The sequence below is a fragment of the Hyaena hyaena genome, unplaced genomic scaffold (assembly GCF_003009895.1).
Source record: "Hyaena hyaena isolate Hyena2069 unplaced genomic scaffold, ASM300989v1 scaffold_163, whole genome shotgun sequence".
Classification (NCBI taxonomy): domain Eukaryota; kingdom Metazoa; phylum Chordata; class Mammalia; order Carnivora; family Hyaenidae; genus Hyaena; species Hyaena hyaena.
The window spans coordinates 1,705,768-1,730,190 of NW_024080794.1; the positions used below are offsets into that span (position 1 = coordinate 1,705,768).

At 34.4% G+C, this 24,423-nt stretch overlaps 1 protein-coding gene across 6 annotated transcripts in view; it reads right to left on the minus strand.

Moving 5' to 3' along the window:
• The window catches only part of PDS5B (PDS5 cohesin associated factor B), a 199,787-nt gene that overhangs the window by 34,351 nt on the left and 141,013 nt on the right, over positions 1-24,423 (minus strand). For all 6 annotated transcript variants that reach the window (XM_039239836.1, XM_039239835.1, XM_039239837.1 and 3 more), the window contains exons 20-23: positions 18,185-18,308; positions 15,480-15,638; positions 3,052-3,120; positions 1,353-1,489 (exon numbers count right to left, since the gene is read on the minus strand). In XM_039239836.1, the coding sequence (XP_039095767.1) occupies positions 1,353-1,489; positions 3,052-3,120; positions 15,480-15,638; positions 18,185-18,308 (489 nt within the window). The remainder of the gene's footprint in view (positions 1-1,352; positions 1,490-3,051; positions 3,121-15,479; positions 15,639-18,184; positions 18,309-24,423) is intronic.

Consider the following 24,423-nt stretch of genomic DNA (forward strand, 5'->3'; position numbering starts at 1 on the left):
TGTATTTTCACAGTAAAAATTATTCAATATTCATAAAACAAGTATATGCCTATCATGTATACAGCACTGAGAGTGACTTAAAAGACACTTTCTTGGCCTTCTACAATCTAATGATCTAACTGGCTTAAGACCACCCTTTCTCTTTCTAAAGATTATGTAAAAATACTGACTGAATGCATGTCAACATTTATAAGGTTCTAAAGTTACATGTCCTAAAGATAACTATTCAGTTAATCAACAGTAATATTGCAAGCAGCTATTATGAGGTAATTCACTCAACCACCACTAAAGGAAATTCTGTTTGTCATACTGAGCTTATTTAGTATAAATAAAGACAAAAAATTAAATATTTTACAACTAAGTTTTTGAAGACCAAATTTCTATATAAAGATTTGTTTTAAAACTGAACCAATGCAATTCACATATATTTGCAGATTTCAAATACACACTGATTTCAGTAAAGAATAACAGGAATAAAAACAGATGATATGAGATCTAAATATGCATATAAATAATGACTAATTTAATGATCATAACAGCTAGAAGAGATAGGTATAATCATTCTATTTTTTTTAATATTTATTTTTGAGAGAGAGCATGCACATGCATGCACACAAGCAGGTGAGGGGCAGAGAGAAAGGGACACACAGAATCTGAAGCAGGCTCCAGGCTCTGAGCTGTCAGCACAGAGCCTGACATGGGGCTCAAACTCACAAACCGTGAGATCCTAACCTGAGCCAAGGTTGACTCTTAACTGACTGAGCCACCCAGGTGCCTCTATCTCTATTTTATAAATGAGGAAACAGAGACACAAGGTGGTTAAAGTAACTTGCTAAAAGTCACCTAGCTGGTGAATGGTGGTGCCAGGATTTAAATCCCAGCTCTAGGATCCATTTTTTTCAATCACTACACTCAACTACATCCTTTCAAACAAAACAAAATGCGTGTTTATATAATTTACATTAAGTACATTTTTAAGTGTGCATACATTTTATTTATAGTTCTGGAAACAGATTCAATAAGTTGTCTTCTACCCAGTGTGTTCTTTTTACTTTAGACTGTAACAAGAATGGAAAACATCAGTTACTGATTGGTATACTAACCATTTCACATTAGTCATTCAAAAAAGTAATCATCTATTGCTTAAAATATTTACAATGTATAGCAATACCCTGCCCCAGACATATGACTGCCGTTTTGAAATAACCACTGTATAAAAGCATATTATAATAAAAATATATGCACATCTCCACAGGAATACTAATTATTTTCTTATAAAGAAAATGCACCATTAAACATTTACACAAGATACTGAAATACTGCACAAGAATTTTGAAATGATAATTACATACCTAATTTTCCCCTGTTCTGTCAAGTCTCCATCACTATGCAATATTGTAGTTAGCAATCTTAAGGTAGAAGTTCCTGATTTACTGTGATTATTTTTCATTCCAAGGAGCCATCGAACCATCATTTTAATAGCCTGAATCTATTTAAAAGACAAATTGACAAACACAACATTGCTACATTAAAAAAAATTCTGTATCAACCTTAAAAAAAAGAAATGGTTTTAATGGATGCTTTTTAAGAAAAGGAAAAAAGAATCATTCTTTTCTGCATACATCAAGATAACAGAATGTCTTAAGGATGTTTTACCACCCCACCCATGCAACTGACAAATGATAGAACTAAAACTTGTTCTTTTTTGATTAATGTTTCCACATCATAAATTCTACTCCTTAGAACCCACAGTAAATCATGCTTAACTTCTTTAGTCAGAAAAGTTTCCAATTGCAAATTATATTCTGTCTTTTGTGCTACATTTTATAATTATGAAGTACTTAAGTGCTTTAAAATCTGTTATTGCTTTTAATGTTTCCAACAACCCTTTTTGAAGAGGTGCATATTACCTCTTTTTCACTTATTATCTTAGCATTTTACAGAGCTTTGGCTCAGGAGCTAAGTGGGTCTCGAACAGTGGTATAGGCAGAAACTTTTCATATGTCATTTGTTAAGCATGAACTTTAAAGTGCAGGCAACCTTGCCTGTCTTCTAGTCCGGTGCTGACTGACTACACAAAAATGCTGCTTGAGTCCACTGCTGAGAAAACAGGTTTATACTGGAACTAAAAGCATCAAGCATCATTCCATCAGCCGCAGAAACAGTATCAAAATCTGAAGCTGGAATAACATGAGCAAGTACTTCCTAATATAAAATATAAACTAGTACACATATATACAACATGAACAGATTTATATGAAACTACAACTAGAAAAACAGTATCTAATATATTTATTCCTGGTAGTGGATTGAGATGTGGTCTACATTACAGACTGTAGATCCTTTTAATAAATACTCTCTACACTAGTGATGAGTAATCTTTTATGTATTACTCCTAATTCAAGGAACAATGGAGTGAAATTTTTTTTAATCAAAATAAAAAGTTTTATCAAATCTCATGGAAAAGATAAATAGTCTTTTCCTGGGTGACCTGGATGACCATCTTTACTGAATAGGAGAATGTACATGAGAAAACCAGCATGGTCTTTTGCCATTAAAAGGCTGATAGCTAAGGGGCACCTGGGTGGCTCAGTTGGTTGAGCGTGCGACTTCAGTTCAGGTCATGATCTCATGGTTTTTGAGTTGGAGCCTCACACCAGGCTCTGTGCTGACAGCTCAGAGCCTGGAGCCTGCTTTGGATCCTGTGTCTCCCTCTCTCTCTGCCCTTCCCCTGTTCATGCTCTGTGTGTCTCTCTCTCAAAACTAAATTTAAAAAAAATTTTAAAGGTTGATAACTAAGCAGCAACATGGAGGCAGTTTCAAACACTTTTTTTCTTTTCATATTATATTTATTATGTGCAGTTGCCCATTAGGCCTCGGGTTTTTCATCACCGCCCTATACTCTCAGAGCAGATGGGATGTCATATAAAAAAATATAAAGACTTGGATGATTTTAATAGCTGTATCTTTATAACAGGAATCCTAATACTTATAATGATAATACAATCTAGTGAATGTATTAAAATAAATAGATCTATGTATATCACTCACTTTGACCATTGTCTCAGGAGAAACTTCTTCATCTGGAACCCAAAGCTTAGTTGTCTTTTTTCCTGGGAGCTAAACAAAAATGAAGGACTTTAAAACATAAATAAGAATCTTCATATTTAATTAATACTTAGTGAATAAATGAAGTCTTTATCTTCTGCAGTGGCAATCATTAAAGATGACTAAAATACCTCATCCATTCCTCAAAAATGTTGACATGGGGCTCCTGGGTGGCTCAGTCGGTTAAGCATCCGACTTCGGCTCAGGTCACGATCTCACGGTTCGTGGGTTCAAGCCCCATGTTGGGCTCTGTGCTAACAGCTAGCTCAAAGCCTGGAGCCTGCTTCGGATTTTGTGTCTCCCTCTCTCTCTGACCTCCCCTACTCACGCTGTCTCTCTCTCTCTCTCAGAAATAAATAAAACATTAAAAAAAAAAAAGGTTGACTTATCTCCACTAGCACTCAAATACAGTACTTACAAACCCAGCAGCAGTTGATGCTTTCTAGGTGTGAGAAAGGACCGAGTTTAACCACTTAAACATACGCTTCCTCACTTAGCCCTTTAAGACTTATGATTCAATTATTTAAGGCAGCTGGCACCGACTATAGGATAAAAATTAAAAGAGCCAAAAAACACAGTTCTTAAATAAGGGGAAAGGTATATACAAAATATTTTGAGAAGAAAAAATGAGAAAGGCTTGCAGTTGACTCTAAGTAAGAAAAAGCATGCATTAATATCTTCCTACCTAAATCCCACCAAAATGGCAACAGATACACAGCAGGGCTGGAAAACAAAAAGGGCCAAAAAGAAGTCCAGAATCTTAGAAAATTAAAAAACAAAAACAAAAAATATACAGTAAAAAAATTTACAGAGCTAGAAGGTTTGCATCTCCATAGCAAAGTACAGAAGAAAACATCCTCCAAAAAAGTTAGGGTGTTTTGCTTTGTTTTTTTTGTTTGTTTGTTTGTTTTAGTTTACGCACAATCACAAAATAATCCTGAGATGATAAAGTGCAGGCATTGCAAGATGTGTGAATTTACAAGTGGCAGCCAGGTGACTAAAGTAAGATGACAAAAGAGCTGAACCCAATCTTGGAACACTAGAGATCCAGTATACTGCCAGACGATGGAGTGATTTCCAGAGGCAGCCTAGGAAACAGAAATCAAATGGCTGCTCAGGTAACTCTTTGGCAACAAGACAGGTGGTCCCAACATCCAGAAGGCAAACTTGTCAAACACATATAGCTTTCTACTCACTTCAACTGAGAAGTGCCTTCAAAGTATAAGACAGAAATAATGGAAAAGCAATCACATTAGAAACATTCTCGTGAAATTTCTGAACTAAGAATATCAGAAAGATCCCAAAAGATTCCAGGAGGAAACCTTCCAAAAAAGAAGTGAGAATCAGATCAACTTCAAATTTCTCAGCTGCCAAGACTAGATGCCAAAAAACAGTGTTCTGAATTTTCTGCAGCCAAATCCTATGCCATGAAAGATAGGATTCCAGTACTCAAGAATAAGGGAAAATATATTTTCGGCAAGCTAAGACACAGAGAAAGTTTCCAAACTATAAGCCACTGTGAAAGAATTATTCAAATATATACTCTACTAAAATATTTAATTCATAAGAAAAAGTCAATCAGTATGTATTACAAAATAGAAAAAGTCATAAATCAAACCAGCAGACTCTCAGATGGTTCAAAAACAATATAAAACCAAAACAGATGCAATAAAATCAATGACAGAGTAAATGTAAAACTAACAGGATGAAAAAATGTATCAGTCAAGATGAAAGGCATGAAATGGGATATGGATTTAATTGGGACACTGGTGTAAATAGGATACTGATGCACTTTTTAAACCTCATAACACAGAAAGATGTAAAATTCACGAGCATGTGTACAACTAGCAGAATATCAAAATAAATCAAAACATAAATGATTAAAAAAAGAATAAGAGAAAATGTCATCACCACAGAAGACTTGACTATATCACTTCAAAAACTGATAGATGAACATGAGATGAAAAATGGTAAGCAGAGGAAACACATGTAGAAATATAAGGGAATTAACAGAGTGATAAAATATTTAAGGATTAGAAATTCTCTAATTTCTAATAATCAAGACTGACATTCTTCAGAAAAAAATTAAAATAAGGAAAAAAGAGCTTAGCAAGAAAGATGAACAAAAGATTAAAACTATAAAATAATTCTCCAAATCATGCACAAATATAAAACAATTTAAAAAATCAAAGTACCTAACAAAGTTGTACAAGAAAAATTTTTTAATTTTCTTTACAAAGAAAATTACAAAACTTTATGGAAAGGCACTCTGTAGATGAGCAAACAAGGCACTGCTAAAGAACACAGGGTAGGAACAATGTAAGTGGTAACAATGCAGAGGATTTGAAGAAGGAAAGATTACTCAATAATTTATGATGGGAAATTTGGTTGCCCTATTGGGAAGCAAAAAAGAAATGAAACCCTTAAGTCATAGCATACAAACAAATAAATTAATTCCAGATGGATTAAGTGTATTTAATGTCAAAAGAAAACCTTACAACTTTTAGAACATATGGGAGACTATTTTTATAACACTAGTGTAGGGAAAGATTTCTTCAAGATGTAAAATGCACTACAAAAGAAAGGAATAAATTTAGCTACATTAAAATTAATAATTTTTGTTCAAAAGATACCACAAAGGGAATAAAAAGACACACCACAGATGAGATTTTATACATTTATTATGAGGATACTGCAAGATATACCCAGAAAAGTATTAATGTGTGTTAAGATTACCTATACAAGACAAAAAGCGCAGGAAAAAAAAGGCAAAAGACTTCTAAAGGAATTTCAGAAAGAGGCAATGTAAATGGTAACTAGACATAAAAACTTAATAACCAGGGAAATGCAAATGAAGACTAGAATGAGTCAATGTATTCTGTAACTAATAAATGGACAAAAGTGAAAAGATCTGACAGTAATGGGTATTATATACTGCTAATAAAAAAAGTAAGTTTTCACAATGATTTTGAAAAACAATTTGGGAATGAAATGAAGAGTTAAATGTGTGTATACGCTGTGATTCATCAATTTCACTTGTATAACTATAACCTAGAGATACTCTTGCTCCTATGCAACAGGTAGCCTCTATAAGAACATTCATAGGGGTACTGTTCCAGAAAGGAAAGAAATAGAAATATTCCAAATGTCCACTAAGAGAATAGAAGTAATTTCACACATTGATATAATGCAGAGTAATGAATGAAGTACAGCTAGATATAATAACAAGGATTATTTGAAGAAACAAATGTGTAATGATAAAAGCAAATCAGTCAAGTATATATATGGTATAACTCAAACATAGGTATTGAGCCAAAGGTTGGGCTCCACGCTGACAGTGTGGAGCCTGCTTGGGATTCTCTCTTTCCCTCTCTCTCTGCCTCTCCCTGGCTCTTGCATGTGCTCTCTCAAAATAAATGAACAAACATTATAAAACAAAAAAAAAAAAGAATAAGCAAAACTAAACAAGTATGTTATTTAGAGATATACATGTGATAAAGTGTTTGTTTTAGTTGGTAAAAAGTAGACCCCAATTCATTACAGTGGTTACCTGGGCCAGAGAAGACACAGAAGGTGAGTAATAAACCAGGAGCTGACAATACATAAGTGTTTACTGTATTATTATAAAACAAGTTACAAAAAGGTTAAATATATATTCCTTGTACAGATCAAAAGTAACATTAAAATAAGACAAATTGATGGGTTAGTTTAGAACTGAAAGGTCTGTTTCTGACAAGATCTGATTAGGTTTTTTGAACCTATCTTACATTGGAAAAAATAGAAAGGCTAAATAAAAGATCTTTAAAAAAAATCAATGTTAAGGTGATAAAAGAGCTACCAAAGCAGTGAAAATTTGCAGGGCAAAGTTTCAAAAGAGGAGAGAAATCAAGAGATTTGAGTCTGGCCCTAGGATTACTTTTCTCATAAAAATTGATAACTGATTCTAAAAGGAAAAGAGACGGACAATTGAGCAATGTTTTCACCACTGTCACAGAGGTGGAAAGGAAAAAAGCTGGAATTCTGGGTCCAATAAAGGAAAGAGTCCCTGTAAAATACGCTGGACTTCTAAGTGGATCCGTAACAAATACACCCTATACCTAAAGGTGATCAGAAAAAGAATCAGCCTGTCAGAAACTGAAGTCTAGCTTCCAAACAGTGCATTCTTGACTGGACCAAAGTGATCTGACAACAGCTCAACTACCTGTCAGAAGGAAAAAGAAATCCTCTCCAGAAGAATTACAAAGTCATTCAGAGCCTCAAATTATCTGTAACATTTTTCGTATACAAATCTACCACTCAATCAAAAATAACGTGCACAGGGCGCCTGGGTGGCTCAGTAGGTTGAGCGTCCAACTTCGGCTCAGGTCATGATCTCAATGGGAGTTTGAGCCTTCCATCAGGTTCTCTGCTGTCAGTGCAGAGCCTGCTTTGGATCCTCTGTACCCCTTTATGCCCCTACCTCACCTCTCAAAATAAATATTAAAAAAAAATATGTATAGGACAAGATTTGACCAAAAAGAGAAAAACAAGACAAGTAAGACAAAAAGAGCGACAGGTGATATAGAAATTAAGGCTGATGTCAACATTAACATAATTAAAGAAGTTCAATAATTAAATGGCAAGATAGAGAATTGTGGCAGGGAACTAAAAGCTATACTACAAACTACAGGGGGGCACCTGGGTGGCTCAGTTGGTTAAGTGTCCGACTTCAGCTCAGGTCATGATCTCAAGGCTTGGCTTGTGAGTTTGAGCCCCACATCGGGCTCTGTGCTGACAGCTCAGAGTCTGCAGCCTGCTTCGGATTCTGTGTCTCCCTCTCTCTCTGCCCTCCCCCGCTTGTACTCTCTGTTTCTCAAAAATAAACATTAAAAAAAACCCTTAAAATTTTAAAACTACAAATAAATTATAAAATTGAAATATAAAATAAATGCAATTAAGAATCCAATGCATGGGCTTAACATAGGATTAAACAAATGTGAAGAGCAGGTAAGAAGAAAACAAAATTGAAGCATCAACAGGGAGAAAAGTACATGAAGGTGTCACAAAACTATATCACAGTAAAATAAACTGTATGTTTAGAGTGTATAATTAGAACTACAGTAAGAGAGGAAAGAGAATATGAAACAAAATTTTTCAGAACTTATGCAAAACATCAAAGCTACACATTCACAAAGAGCTACAAGCCCCTCAAAAAGATGAATATAAAGAAAAGCACATTCAGACGCACCATAGTGAAACTGGAAACCAACGCAAAGTATAAAAATTTGAAAGCATTCAAAGCAAAAAGAAAATCTTTAAAGGAACAAGACTGTCGGTGGATTTCAAGAGAAAAGGTAAGAAAATGGAAGAAGATGGTATATTATTTTCAAATTTCTAAGGACAGAAAACATACCTGTGTAGAATTTTAAACCTGGAGAAAATATCCTTTAAAAAATGAAGGCAAAGTAAAGACATTTTCAAACAAAAATCAAGGGCCTGAATTCGCAGTAATCCACACTAAAAGAAATACTACTTTAATTCTCTAAGTAGGAAGAAAATCATCACATAGATACAAAGGAATGAAAAACAAGAAAACAAAAATATATTGGTAAATCTAAATAAATATTAACTGTATAAAATCACAACAGTAATGGTCCTGTTTGTACAAGAACACAAAAAGCATCAGGAAATAAAGGGAATTAAAGTATGCTAAAGTTCCGGGGCGCCTGGGTGGTTTAGTTGGTTAAGCGTCCGACTTTCGCTTAGGTCATGATCTCGTGGTTCGTGGGTTCGAGCCCCGCGTCGGGCTCTGTGCTGACTGCCAGCTCAGAGCCTGGAGCCAGTTTCAGAGTCTGTATCTCCCTCTCTCTCTCTGACCCTCCCCTGCTCACGCTGTCTCTCTCTCTCTCCTAGAAATAAATAAAAAATATTAAAAAAAAAAAAAGTATGCTAAAGTTCCTAAGAATACTGAACCTATTGTCCTGAAAGCTTAAAACAGAGTCATTATACTGGTCTTCAGTGAGTCAAGGAAGAATGTTGTACTCTCTAGAGCAACTACTAAAAGAAGAGGAAAATGTAAAAAACAAGTCAGTAAAGGGGAAAATGGAATAAAAATATTTAATCAAAAACAAGGAGGAGTGCCTGAGTGGCTCAGTTGGTTAAGCATCTGACTTCAGCTCAGGTCATGATCTCACAGTCTGTGAGTTCGAGCCCCACATCAGGCTCTGTGCTGACAGCTCAGAGCCTGGCGCCTGGTCAGATTCTGTGTCTCCTTCTCTCTTTGCCCCTCCCCTGCTCACACTCCATCTCTCTCAAAAATAAATAAATAGTAAAAAAAAAAAAAAAAAAAAAAAAAAAAGAAGAATAAAATGAATATAGAAATGATAGAATAAACTGAAGATAAAAATTAGATGGCAAATTAACCCAAATCACTATTTACATGATATACAAACAGACTATTCTAAATAAAAGAAGATGGAAGAACGTATGCCAGGACTAGGTTAAGTGTAGTGCCCTAAACACGCCGTCCAGATGAAGTTTTCAGGTCCTCTGCTGGTTACTAATAGTCCCCCCTTCCTCTCTAACACTGAGAAGAAGATAAAACGTACACTGTCACCACTTCTACTGTTTTGAAGGTCCTGGACAAGGCATGAGGAAGAAAAAGAAATAAAGAGCATTAAGAATGGAAAAAGAAAAAAATAAAGCTGTCTTGATGAACAAATGACATGACTGTGAAAAGAGAAAATCCCACAAATGCAAATACTAACTAGTAGAATTAAAAACTGCATTTAACAAGATCCTAGGATAAAAGTCAATATAAAAAAGAAGTAACTTTATATCCATATCCCAACAATATACAGTTAGCAGATAAATATTAAAAATTATATTATCTAAGACAGCATCAAACAGCATAAAGTGCCTAGGAACATACTTAAGAAAGATAAGGCATCTACACAAAAATTTAAGAAACTTTATCCAGGTAAATTGAAGACTAAGACATACACCATCTTCATGAAATCGAAAGCTCAGGATTATAATACTATGTTCACAGAATGAAAAGTGGTATTATAATTGATGAGAACTAAAACTTGTAACTCAACACAACACCTATCAAAATTCCAGCCAGTCAGGGTGGAGGAGTATAAGGAGAACCAATAAGTTGATTCTAAAATGTAGATAAAAATGCGAAAGGCTAACAATAGCGAAAACAATCTTGAAAAAGCTAATGATGACAATAATGATGCAGCAGTAGTAGCAGCAACAGCAGCAGTTGTCATTAAAGACATCTGGAAGACTTAAGCTACTAGATATCAAAAGTTGTCAAAGCAATCTCGAGAAAGAAGAACAAAACTGGAAGCCTCATGCTCCCTGATTTCAAACTATACTCCAAAGCTATAGAAATCAAAACAGCATGGTACTGGCATGAAAACAAAGAGATCAACAGAAGAGATATTAATAGTCAATTAATCTATGACACAGGAGGCAAGAATATACAATAGGGAAAGGACAGTCTCTTCAATAAAAGTGTATTGGGAAAACTGGACAGCTACATCCTTATACCACACATAAAAACAAATTCAAAAGAGAAAAAGATTTGAAAAAAAGACCTGAAATCATAAAACTCCTAGAAAACACAGGCAGTAAGCTCTTTGACATTTGTCTCAGCAATCATTTTTTGCAAGAGGTTCCCTAGGCAAGAGCAACAAACATTAAAATAAACAAATGGGACTATACCAAACTAAAATCTTTTGCACAGCAAAAGAAATTGCCAATGAAAAGAAAAAGCACCCTACTGAATGGGAGAAAATATTTGCAAATCATACATCAGATAAGGGGCTAAAATCCATAATATATAAAGAACTTAACAACTTAGTATCAAAAACACAATCTAATTAAATAATGGGCAGAGGGTTTGAATAGACCATTTCTCCAAAGAAGACACACAGCTGGTATGTGAGAAGATGCTCAATATCACTAATCATCAATGAAATGCAAATCAAAACCCAATGAGATATAACCTTGTATTCATCAGACTCTCAAGTATCAAAGATGAATGGAATAGACTGACCGCTGCCAAAGGAAGTGGTAGGTGGGCAAAATGGCTGAATGGGGTCAAAGGCTCAAATTTACAGTGATAAAATAAATAAGTCATGGAACAGAATGGACAGCCTGGTAACTGCAGTTAGTAATACTATTCAGTGTATATTTGGTAAGTTGCCAAGAGAGTAGATCTTAAAAGTTCTCACAGGAAAAAAAAAATGTAACTGCGTGGGATGGATATTAACTAGGTTTTTGTGGTGATCATTTCACAATATATAACATACTGAATCATTACGTTGCACACATCTAAATAACATAATGTTACATGTCAATTATATCCCAATTAAAAAATTAAAGGACAACTTAAAAGACAACCTACAGAATGGAAGAAAATATTTGCAAAATATGTATCTGACAAGAGAATTTTATCTAGTACTATTACAGCTCAACAAAGAGGTAGCCCTAAAAAATGGGCAATGGACACGTATAGTTTTTCATCCAAAAGATATACAAATAGCTAATAAGTACATCAAAAGATGCTCAGTATCATTAGAGAAATGCAAATCAAAACTGCAGTGAGATACCACTTCATATCTGCTAGGATAGCTACAATCAAAGTAACAGAATATAGTAAGTTGGCAAGGACGTGGAAAAGAACTTTCATATACTACTGATGGGAAGGGAAAGTGGTGTAGCCTCTGTGGAAAACAGTTTGTCAGCTTCTCAAAAAGCTAAACAGGGAGGCACCTAGGTGGCTCAGTCAGTTGAGTGCCCAAATCTTTGATTTCAGCTCAGGTCATGATCCCAGAGTTGTGGGATTGAGCCCCGTGTGGGGCTCTGCACTGAGCATGCGGCCTGCCGAAGATTCTCATTCCCCACTCCCCTCTCCCTTTGCCCCTCTCCCCCTCTTGAGCACTCTCTAAAATAAATAAAAAAGCTAAACACAGAATTACCATATAATCTATCAGAGGTATACACCTAGGAATATACCTAAAGAACTAAACACAGGTACTCAAACACCGAGCCACAAAATTCATAGCAGCACTTTTCACAATATTCAAAAGGTGGGAATAACCCAAATGTCCATCAATGAACAAATGGATAAACAAACTGTGATAAATACATACAACAGAATGTTATTCAGCCATAAAATAGAATGAAGTACTGATGTATGCTACAACGTGGATGAACATCAAAAACATTATGCTAAGTGACAGAAGAAAAACACAAGAAGTCACATACTGTAGGACTCCATTTATAGGAAATATTCAGAACAATTAAATCCTTTCAGACAGACAGGAGACTGGTGGTTGCCCTGGGCTGGGAAAATGAGGTGTGACTGCTTAATGAAAATGATCTGGAACTAGACAGAGGTGGCAGTCACACAAAATTGTGAATGTACTAAAATGTGACTGAATTGTGTACTTTAAAATGGCTAATTTTACATTATGTGAATTTCATCTCAACTTTTAAAAAAAAATGTAGCAAGGCAGTCTTTTCAACAAATGGAGCTGAGTCAGATGGAAATAAAAAATGAATCTTGATATTAATTATATACCGTATACAAAAATCAATACCAAGTAGATTTCTGAGCATAATGTGTAAGTTAAATAAATAAAGCTTCTAGAGCAACACTGTCTAACAGAACTCTGAGATGACAGAAATGTTCTGGGCTGTTCAACATAGCAATATGTGGTGACTGAGCACTTGAAACGTGTGAGTAGGTTTACCATTATATTAGTTTAAATTTAAATAGCTACATGTGGCTAGAAGTTTGTATAATACCATAGTTCCAGAAAATAATACAGAGAATATACGCACAACCTTGGAGTAGACCAAAAAAAGACAAGGTTAAGTGCTAAAAATAAGATAATAAAGTGAGTTCTGTTAAAAGTAAGAACTTCCAGGGGTGCCTGGGTGGCTCAGTCAGTTAAGCATCCAGCTTCAGCTCAGGTCATGATCTCACAGTTTGTGGGTTCGAGACCCGCGTCAGGCTCTGTGCTGACAGCTCAGAGCCTGGAGCCTGCTTCACATTCTGTGTCTCCCTCTCTCTGACCCTCCCCTGCTCACGCTGTGTCTCTCTCTCAGAAATAAATAAAACATTAAAAAATAAAATAAAAATAAAAGAACTTCTGTTCATCAAAAAACACCATTAAGAAAGTGAAACGGCAAGTTACAAGGCGAGAAAACAGATTTGCTAAACATATTGCCAACAGAATACATAAGGAAATCTTATGAATGAATAAAAGAGAGACTGACAATTTAATAGAAAAATGTGGAAGATGCTTGAGCAGACACTTCACAAAAGAGGAGAGCCAAAATGTCAATACATACATGAAAATGTGCTTAAGGGCATAGCACTCATTACACATTCATATAATGGCTAAAATGGTGAAGACTGCCATATTGCATATAGTCAAGGAAATAGTACAACTAGAACCCTCATTCAGCATATATAAGGATTTTAATTGGTATAATCACTTTGAAAAACAATTTGGCGAAGGAAAAGAGGGAGGGAGGGAGGGTAGGAGGGAGGGAGGGAAGGTAGCAGGGAGGAAGGAAGGAAGAAAATTTGGCAAAATCTACTAAAACAACTTATACATACTTATACTCTAACATACAGCAACTACAAGAGAAATTCATACATAAGTGCACAAAATGATACGTAAAAAAGTATTTGTAATAGCAGTATGCATTTAACACTGGAAGTAACTTAGATGTCTAGCAACAGAACAGATAACATGGCATATACAAACAATGGAATACGATACAGCAACAAAAATGAAAACCATTGCTATGTACAACAAGATGGATTAATCTCGCAACGGTAATACTGAGTTAAGTCAGACATAAAAAATTTACTCCACATAATTCCATTTATAAACGTTCAAAAACAGGTAAAAGAAATCTTTGGTATTAAAAGTCAAGAAAATGGTTATCTTCAGAGAGAAGGGAGTGGTTAATAATAAGAAAAACACACAGGGGCTTTGGGGGTCTGGTAAATTTCTATTTCTTTGCCTGGGTTGTCAGGTGGTCAAAATTGCTAACTTTGTGAAAACTCAATGAATCACACTCTTAAAAAGTGTGCACTCTCTTGTATGTTTTATCTCAACAAAATTTTTGCATTAAAGAAAACAAAACACAGTAAGGATATCAAACTTGAAACACATGATTAGCACACATAATCTAAAGAACATATGAAGTACTATACTTAGGGGAAGAAAATTGAGAGACACAACTGAAGAACACAGGTAGGGACAATGGTAATTAACATAGGCCTTTGGTCTCCAAATTACAAGGCTCTAGTCAACTAAAACAGCCACAAATCATTAGAGATCTAATACATACAATTATCTCGACTATTATCCCCCAAAACTATTTTTCCATAACAGATCAGTTTAGAAGTATTAATAGTATATTAAAGTATATTAATAGAAGAATAATGATGGATATGAAACATGTAAGCAATATAACTACACACTGCAAGAATTATAACTAGATTTTAAGAGGAGAAACTTTAGGGGCGTCTGGGTGGCTCAGTCGGTTGAGCATCCGACTTTGGCTCAGGTCATGATCTCACGGTTTGTGGGTTCGAGCCCCTCATCAGGCTCTGTGCTGACAGCTCGCTCAGAGTCTGGAGCCTGTTTCAGATTCTGTGTCTCTTTCTCTCTCTGACCCTCCCCTCCTCATCCTGTCTCTCTATCTGTCTCTCAGAGATAAATAAAACATTAAAAAAAAAAAAAAAAAGGAGAAACTTTAAAAGAATTTAAACTTTAAAGAATTAAACTTCTTTTAATTCTCCAAAGAACTTAGTACAGTGCTGAGCACACAGCAGCCACAAAACTGATAGTTACATATGTGTCTGCACAGGCATAAAACTCCGAGTCAGTTCTCCCACACTCAAACTTGCACTGCCCCAAATAATCACAAACTGAAGACAGACAAAATCACTTCTTTCCTAATGATTTCTCCTAGTGCTCTTAATTCTCTACTGTATGGAGGGAAAGAAACAACTATTGTCATGACAACTATAATGTGAACTAGCTTGTAAGTCTTCACATTTTTAAAAATAGATTATCATTGTAAAAATTAACCCACTATAAAGATGAAAGAAAATCAAATGATATTTTTTATTTATCAGGGAATGTATTGCAGGTTACATGCATATGCTCAAATAAAAGCCTGTTTCAATGTCTCCAGTTCCACCGGAGATAAAAGCATGTTAAAAAGATAAGAAAACCTCAAAGAAGGCAGCCAAATGGAAGTGTTATTTATGTCATTTCACTTCTCTCTTTGTTGCATAAGATTTTAGAAGATAACATTGTGAAGAAGGTCTAAAAAATATAAATTACCCGATCATTCATGAGAAGATCTTTCACAATGAAAGTAGCTACCAAGGACTTCAAAGGAGCAGCAAACTGATCAGGTGCGAGGAGAGCGATATGCCCAATAGTAACCAAAGGTGTTATGAGATGTTCCAGGTTGCTGGGATCTAGGCTCTTATGCAGAGGCTGAAAATGAAGAAAGGAAAATATTCAACTCTATAAATATGTAAATAAACTATTCACATATTTCATGTTCAAATAAAAAAATTACAAAAGCTTCAATACATATATATGATGTTAAGTGGTACCTCTAGCTTATATTTAAACTACAGCTTATTTGTATCTGAAAGGCATCACACTTAAATATTTTCAGTTGTGCCCAAGTCGTATTTTAGAACTAGGTAAAAAAAAGTTTCAGCATGGAGAATATTATGCATTACATATTTTATGATCACATATATGAATATGTTTAGAGACTGCTAGGGCTCACCAATATCCACTGCTCTTCTACCTCCTACATGGCTATACATGCAGCTTCCTCTGCAGTCAGATGAAAATAAGTGAATAAGCTCTGGTTATTAGCAGACTGGGCATAAAAGTAAAGTATGCCAGGCCTGCACTAAAGCAGGAATGAGGAGTGTATTCTCTTTACTCACTGACAGGCTTAAGGATACAGTGGGACTTAAAGAGAAGCCACTTGCCAAAAAAAATCTGTGTGTCTAAGCTGTTGATTAGAATGCAATCCAAATACCCAACTGGACATTTTTTCAGGAGCAAGAAATAAACTTATTATATAGAGTCACATGCATTTTTATGGATTTTTGTAGCATCAAATACTAAGTATCATAACTAAGAGAATTCTTTTTATTATTGATAGAAACCCCAAACATTAATACATATTTTGCCATGACAAAAGAATGAGACTCCTCGTATCTTATAATACCTAAAATGTTTTGTTAAATATTTTAAATTGAGAAATCACAAGAGTGATTATTGTAGACTATCACTGGCATATGCAGAGAGGGAAGGAGACAAAAATCTATGTGTGTGATTTTCTGTGTGTTGTGTGTGTGTATTATGTGAATAAATACTCTTGAGAAAAGTGTATTAGAAACTGGTAACAACTGCCTCTAGAAGTGGGAAGTGAGTGGCTGGGGATATAGGGCTGAGGTAGAGGAGAAAACTTATTATTCTACTATTTACTATTTGAATTTGTTTTGTATCTTCTGATTTGGAGACAAGCAAATTATTAAAATTTTCAGTGACAATTTTAGTAAAGAGTTGATGCCATCCTCCGATGCTAAACACAAGAATTCTAGGCTTGAAAAACAATATTAAACTGTTCCTCCCCAACATATTAGGGTAATGTGAGGCTTCATTTAGTCAAAGGTATATTTAAATGAGTTTACTTCTTGCTATTCTTGATGAGTTCCCTCAACACTTCCGCTGCCAGCTTCTTTATATTATAAATGAAAATCTGATTACAGAGTTTTTTTTTTCAATAATGAGTGTGACAATTTTACAAAATAAGGTAATAAAATCATTTCTTAAAAAAGCAATTTTTTTTTAGACCCTGAATTAATAGTAATCTCATAAAGGCCAGATACCTGTATGAAACCTTTTCTCAGAAGGTAGCCAACCTGTACACTACAGCAGAAGGATTATAGGTTAGGTTATGGTAAAGATAAAATAAAATATCAGAGAAAAAAATAAATAAAATAGCAGATATATAATATTGAAATGAAAATAAAAGTACATAACAAATTCAAGTTATTATCAACATTATCCTGCTCCTTATCACCACTGAAAGGAAGAGAAAGGAGATTAATCAAGAAAAACAAAAGCTTTCTAAATCAACATGAATTCATCAAAGTCATTCTCATCTATAAAACAGACTACAAAAAATGCTTCCACCCCAAAAGGCACAAAATTAGAAATAAATTATTTGCCATACACAGCAAAGATGATGCCTGATAAAGACAACTACTTTTCTTCCTGGTGCAGGTCTTTATCATAATACATGAAGATGCAAAAAGGTTACCATAAATGTTTCTAAAACAGAGACAACAAGTCAAAGCTTATATGGTTAACTAGCTTCAGCATACTTTCCAAACTGCTTTAATTTCATTCAAGGTTCCTATACTATGTAAAAATGCTAAATATATAATAAGAATACTAAATATATAATAAGAATAGCCCCAGATTACAGTGAAATGCAATGCCTAGAAAGGGTAATAGTAATTTAAAGGGCAAAAAAATATATGTATTTAAAAAACAATTTAATCTGTACAATATTAGGTCAGTGATTATGTACATATAAATCTAGATGTACTTTATATTACCAATTAGAATTGACAGAACTCCACAAACTTCAGCAGTATCTCATAAACAGAACTCTAATTTTTCAAACCTGTAAACTGACAGAATATTCATTACTGATTATCAATAAGTATGATTTTATAGTTACTTATTAATGAAAAAGTTTCCTAATATTAAATGTATATCAAAAATTATGATACAATTGTTTGATTTCTGAATTTAAGTTACTACTAAACATCTGAATAATCAGATATTTTCATATTTTAACCACACATCAGTATTGATTTACTGATTCAAATCCTGAAAACATACTATAAAATGATGCATCTCCAAATGTGAACATTCTATAAAATCATTAATACGTGTTTTTTAACTGTAATATGTTAAACAAAAAACTTTTTTTTCCTCTTTACCTCAAATATCTGTGCAAACTGGGTCTCTTTACTAGAAAATATCGCATGGATACAATGAATGGCGTATTTGGCTTGGCGAGGGGGTCCTTTTTTAGATTTGTGATGTAAAACAGGAAGCAAAGCTCTAAAAAAAACAAAAAATAAAATTAAAGAAAACAATAAACCGGAAAAATCAGCAAAATTCCACTAAATACTTTACCATTTGTATTTTTTAAGTAATGTTTTGTAAGAACAAAAGAAACCTACTTGAACTCCTTTTCAACTGTCTCTAATTTTGCTTTATAAACGTCTATATTAAAAATATAGTCCAATACAAGTTTTTTTTGTCCTTTCTACTTAACAATTCTAAATAGAAACATGGATGGTGAACCATTTCTTCTTGTCATTCCCATTAGTCTTTTCTCTTTTGTTCTCACAGCTATCACCCCAGCTAAGTTGCTGCCACCTTTTACATAAGACCATATATAAAATGGGACGTAAACTGTTTTTCAAGTCTCTTTCCTCTACTGATTCATCTTTCACTTTATACCAGGACAACCCACATAAAGGGAAAGTGGATTCTAAAACCTACACAAACTAAGTGTTTACTATATGTGGGGCACTTTTATTAAAAGTCCCAATGCTTGCCTTCATCCTACTAGAATATTTTGGACAAGACAAATAATAATACATAAATTAGCAAAAATATGTGTTACATCAAGTTGTGATAACTGCTGTGGAGGAAAAAAAGGAAAACAAAGAGGACAGGATAGGGAGTAGGGAGAGGTGAGTATTCTAATTTGAAAGAGAGTGGTTACAGAAGACCTTGCAGATAAAGTAACATTAAAGCAGAGTTCTGAGGGAAGTAACAAGTGAGTCATGTAGCTACCTACAGGTATCATATCAGTATACTACATAAAAACTTAGAATGAATAATGAATAAAGCAGGATCTCTTAGCTCAACTATTTATTCAAACATCTCACGGGAAAAGTAACTTCTGAATCTACCTCCTTGCTCAATACCAACCCAGTGTCCAAGCACTAAGAATTCAGAGATGTAATAATCCGTCACGGTAATAGATTATCACAAAAGACAGCAACAAAATATAATAAAAAGACAGGTGATTGAGGGGAAATTCTACATTTTGTTTCACAAATATTCTATAAATATAGAATGAAATGACCATCAATATCATGGACAAATGGGCTGGACATATACAGAAAGCTTTTCAAAAGCAGAAGGGGCACCGGGGTGGCTCAGTCTGTTAAGCATCTGACTTCGAGTCAGATCATGATCTCTCAGTTCATGAGTTGGAGCCCCAGATCGGTCTCTGTGCTGTCAGCTCAGAGCTTGCAGCCTGCTTCAGATTCTGTGTCTCCCTCTCCTGGTCCCTCCTCAACTCACACGTGCTCTCTCTCTCTCTTGCTCGCTCTCTCTCTCAAAAATAAATAAAAATTAAAATAAGTAAAATATAATAAGTAGATCTAAATGTGTGATAAATAGAGATGTGTGAAAAGATATTTACTTTTACTCATTTACAAATAATATACAAATTAAAACAACATATAAATTAAAACTTCACATGATGATGGCATATCTGAAATGGGATTCTCTCCTACTTTCTCCTACTCCAACAAGCAGAAAACAGATAAACATGTTAAAGGTTTTAGACATAGGACAACAGGCAGCACATGATGAAAATCTCTAAAAGATGGAAAATAATCTACCAGAGTCCTACATCTATCCTTGTTTACTGCCTGCCATGTAAGGAGAAGTAACCCAGTAAGAATCTGGTGGTCACATGGAGTTGAGGGAGACCACGATGGGAGATGAATCAGCTATAATTTCTAGGGCAAAGTTCCACAGAGGAAGGAGGTACAAAGACAGCAAGAGAGCTTGAATTCTGGAGATCAACAGAGGGGTGTTCCAAGTCTTTGACTGAATAATGATCGTGCCATGCAGAAGGAAAAAAAAGAAAACAAACAAACAAACAATCAGACACCAGGAAAATAATACTGGAAAGCAGTAAGCCAAAAAATTTCCTAACACACATGGGGCTGCTAGTAATTCAGGTCTCCACCATCCGCAATGAAAGACCTTGTAATACATAACCGGAAAACAAAATTCATCAATAGAAATAGGCCCAGAAATGGCGCAGGGACAAAATTAGCAAAGACATATACAGCTGTTATCAATATGCTCCATATGCCCAAGAAGAAAACATAAACATGAGGACAGAAATAAAATATATAGAGAAGACCCAAATGCAACTACTAAACATGAAAAATATAAAACCTGCAATGATCAAAAGCAGATCACATGTCACAGAAGAAAACATCAGTGAACTTGAAGACATAGCAATAGCAGCTATGCAAAAGAAAACCAGAGGGAAAAAAGGACAGGGGGAAAGAAAAAAAGAAAAAAAGAAAAAAAAAAAAAAAAGGAGTATGAGTGACCTGTAAGACAATATCAAGTAGTCAAAAAAACATGCAACTGGAATCCTAAAAAACAAAGAGGTGAAGAGGGGTGAACAGAAAAAAATATTTTAAGAAATAGTTGCCACAATTTTTCCAAATATGATTGGAAAAAAGACCCATAGTTCCCAAAATCTCATAAGCTGCAAGGAGAAGAAAAAAAATCAATCATTCCAAGACATACCATTATCAATTTGGTAAAAACAATGATAAAGAAAAAATCCTAAAAACAGTCTAAAAAAATATACATTACATATGTAAAAACAATACATACAGAGGAACACTTTTCATCAAACACTATGCAATCCAGAAAATAATGCAGTGACATCTTTTAGGTACTAAACAAAAATAAACTGTCAATCTAGAATTCCATTGAGAATAAATACCTTTCAAGAATGAATGCAAAATAAAGATTTTATCAGAGAAAGAAAGGCTGAGATAATGAATTACAAGCAGAACTATACGCTAAGAAACATTAAAGTTATTCAAGAATAAAACTGATACCAGATAAAAATACAGATATCTAAAAAATGAAAAGTGACAGAAATGGCAAATGTGAGTGTACAAATAAATCTATCACTGTTAATCCAAGACTTAGCAAGCTGTTTAGAGGAAAAATATCAACATACTGTAGAAGTTATAACATATACTGAAACAAATTATGCCAACAAAAACTCAGAGGGGCAAGGCATGGAGATATCCTGTTGTAGAGCCTTTATAATACACATTAAATGATATAATTTTATTTGAATGTAGATATCTCCAGTAGTGAAGGTAAACAAAACAAACATGCAATGCGACAAAAGAGAGAGAGAGAGAGACAAACCAAGAAATAAGAAACAGACTCCTAACTATAGAGAACAAACGGATGGTTACAGGAGAGTGGGAATGGGTAAAATAGGTGATAGGGATTAAGGAGTGCACTTGTGATGAGCACTGTTGCATGAAGTGTTGAAATAGTATACTGTATACCTGAAACTAGTATTTCACTGTATGTTAACTAACTGGAATATTAAATACTTAAAAAATTAAAAATAAAATAAATACTCAGTTAATCCCAAGGAGGAAAGAAATAGAGAGAAAGGGAAACAGACAAAAGATGAAACAAAAATAAAGATGATACTTAAACCTAACTATATCAATAATTACATTAAACGTAAATGGTCTAAACATTTCAATCAAAAGACAGTTTGTCAAACTGGATTAAAACAACCAAAAACAAAACAAATCAACAAAAACATAATAAAACAAAGACTAATATAAAAAAAAATAGAAAGTAGAAGTGGTTATGCTACTCTCAGACAATAATGGTAGAACAAGGACGATGATCAGGGACAAAGAAACACATCATCATAACAACAGAGACTTATTACAAAGGCTGTGGGGAATCAGGTACATTCTTATACTGTTGGTGAGAATGCAAAATGTTATAGCCACCACGGATGGAAATGTAGCAAAATACCAGAAAAATTATATATGCATTTACTGATAAAAAGCACGAAACAAATACTTAAATATGGAATAATTATCAGTATGTATCAAAAGAAAAAAGCAAGGTGGAGAAAAGCATGTACAGCGTATTTTATCATTTATCTGTCAAAGAGGGTATATGAATACATATATATATACCGAAACACACCTAGATAGACATGCATAGAGGGCTTTTTTTTTTTTTTTAAGTTTATCTAAAGGTAAAAAGGAATAGGTAGACAGATGAGAAACAGAAGCTAGACCTCTTGGAATATATTTTGCTTTTCAGAATTGAAATTTCAGAATTTAACTGAATTTCAGAATTTAAAACCAGTGAGTTATTTCATATAACTTAAAAATAAAATCAAATTTTAGGGGCACCTTGCTGGCTCAGTCAGTAAAGCATACAACTGAGGGTTGTGAGTTCAAGCCCAATGTTGGACATGGAGCCTACTTAAAATTAAAGACTTTTTAAAATTTAATTTAACTTTAAAAGAGCAACAAAAGTATATATCCATCCAACGAACAAGATGGACCTGGAACATCTTGTCATATCGCATTGTTAGGAAATTACAGAAATTAGTGGAGCTCTTCAAAGGGACTCAAAGGTCAACTTAAACAGGCTCCTGGGTATAGATGGGGCAATATGAGCATCACTGAAAGTGATCACTGCAATTGACAAATATGTATAAGTTCATAAGTTTATAATGGTTATTTTAAAAAGACAACAACAGGGGCGCCTGGGTGGCTTAGTCAGTTGAGCGTCCGACTTTCACTTAGGTCATGATCTCGCAGTTCGTGGGTTCGAGCCCCACATTGGGCTCTGTGCTGACTGCCAGCTCAGAGCCGGGAGCCTGTTTCAGTCTGTGACTCCCTCTCTCTCTGACCCTCCCCTGCTCACGCTGTCTCTCTCTCTCTCACCTAGAAATAAATAAAACATTTTAAAAAATAAAATAAAAAATAAAAAGGCAACAGTTAATTTGTCACATTTGAAGGATGCTATGAAAATCACTATTTTGAACACTGTTCAATAACCTAAAAAAACCATCTGAACAGATGTAACACTGGGGAATCCGAGAATAGATGAGAAGTTCCTCTTTATGAAAGTATTCACCTAATAAATGAAGAAGGAAACAGAATATCATCTCTGATTACTAAGCAGCATCAACTGCTAACATCACAAAAAGAGAAATAACCAGATATCATGCGCCTCCTGATAGAGGAGCATACCACCATCTATAAAGTGGTCCTCTAACTATGAAACTTGAAATAAACCACAGGAAAAAGTCTGGAAAACCTCCAAAAACATGGAGGTTAAAGAACAACCTACTAAAGAACAAATGGGCCAACCAGGCAAATAGAGAAGAAATTAAAAAATATATGGAAACAAATAAAAATACAACAATCTAAACTCTATGGGATGCAGCAAAGGCAGTCCTAAGAGGAAAGTGCATTGCACTCCAGGCCTACTTTAAGAAATTAGAAAAAGCACAAGTACAAAATCAAACAGTGCACCTAAAGAAACTAGAAGGAGAGCAACTAAAGCACCTCAAACCCAGAAGGAGAAGAGAAATAATAAAAATCAGGGCAGATATAAAAAATATAAAATAAAAAAAAAAAGTTGAACAGATCAATGAAACAAAGAGTTGGTTTAAAAAAAAAAACAAACAAACACAAAATTAACAAACCTCTAGCCAGGCTTCTCAAAAAGAAAAGAGAGAGCACCCAAGTAGACAAAATCATGAACAAAAATGGCTTTATTACAACCAACCCCTCAGAAATACAAGCAATCATCAGGGAATACTCTAAAAAATTATATGCCAACAAACTAGGCAACTTAGAAGAAATGAACAAATTCCTAAACACACACTACCAAAATTCACAAGGGAAGAGATAGAAAATGTGAACAGACCCATAACTAGTGAAGAAACTGAATGAGTTATCAAAAATTTCCCAACAAATAACAGCCCTGGGCCAGATGGCTTCCCTGGAGAATTCTAACAGACATTTAAAACAGAATTAATACCCATTCTTCTCAAACTATTCCAAAAAATAGAAATCAAAGGAAAACTTCCGGACGCTGGCATTTTATGAAGCCAGCATCACTTTGATTCCCAAGCCAGAGACCCAGCAAAAAAAGAGAACTACAGGCCAATATCCTTGATGAATACAGATGCAAAAATCCTCAACAAGATACTTGCAAATCAAATTCAACAGCACATAAAAAGAATTATCCACCAAGATCAAGTGAGATTCATTCCTGGGTTACAGGGCTGGTTCAATATTCGCAAATCAATCAATGTGATACATCACAT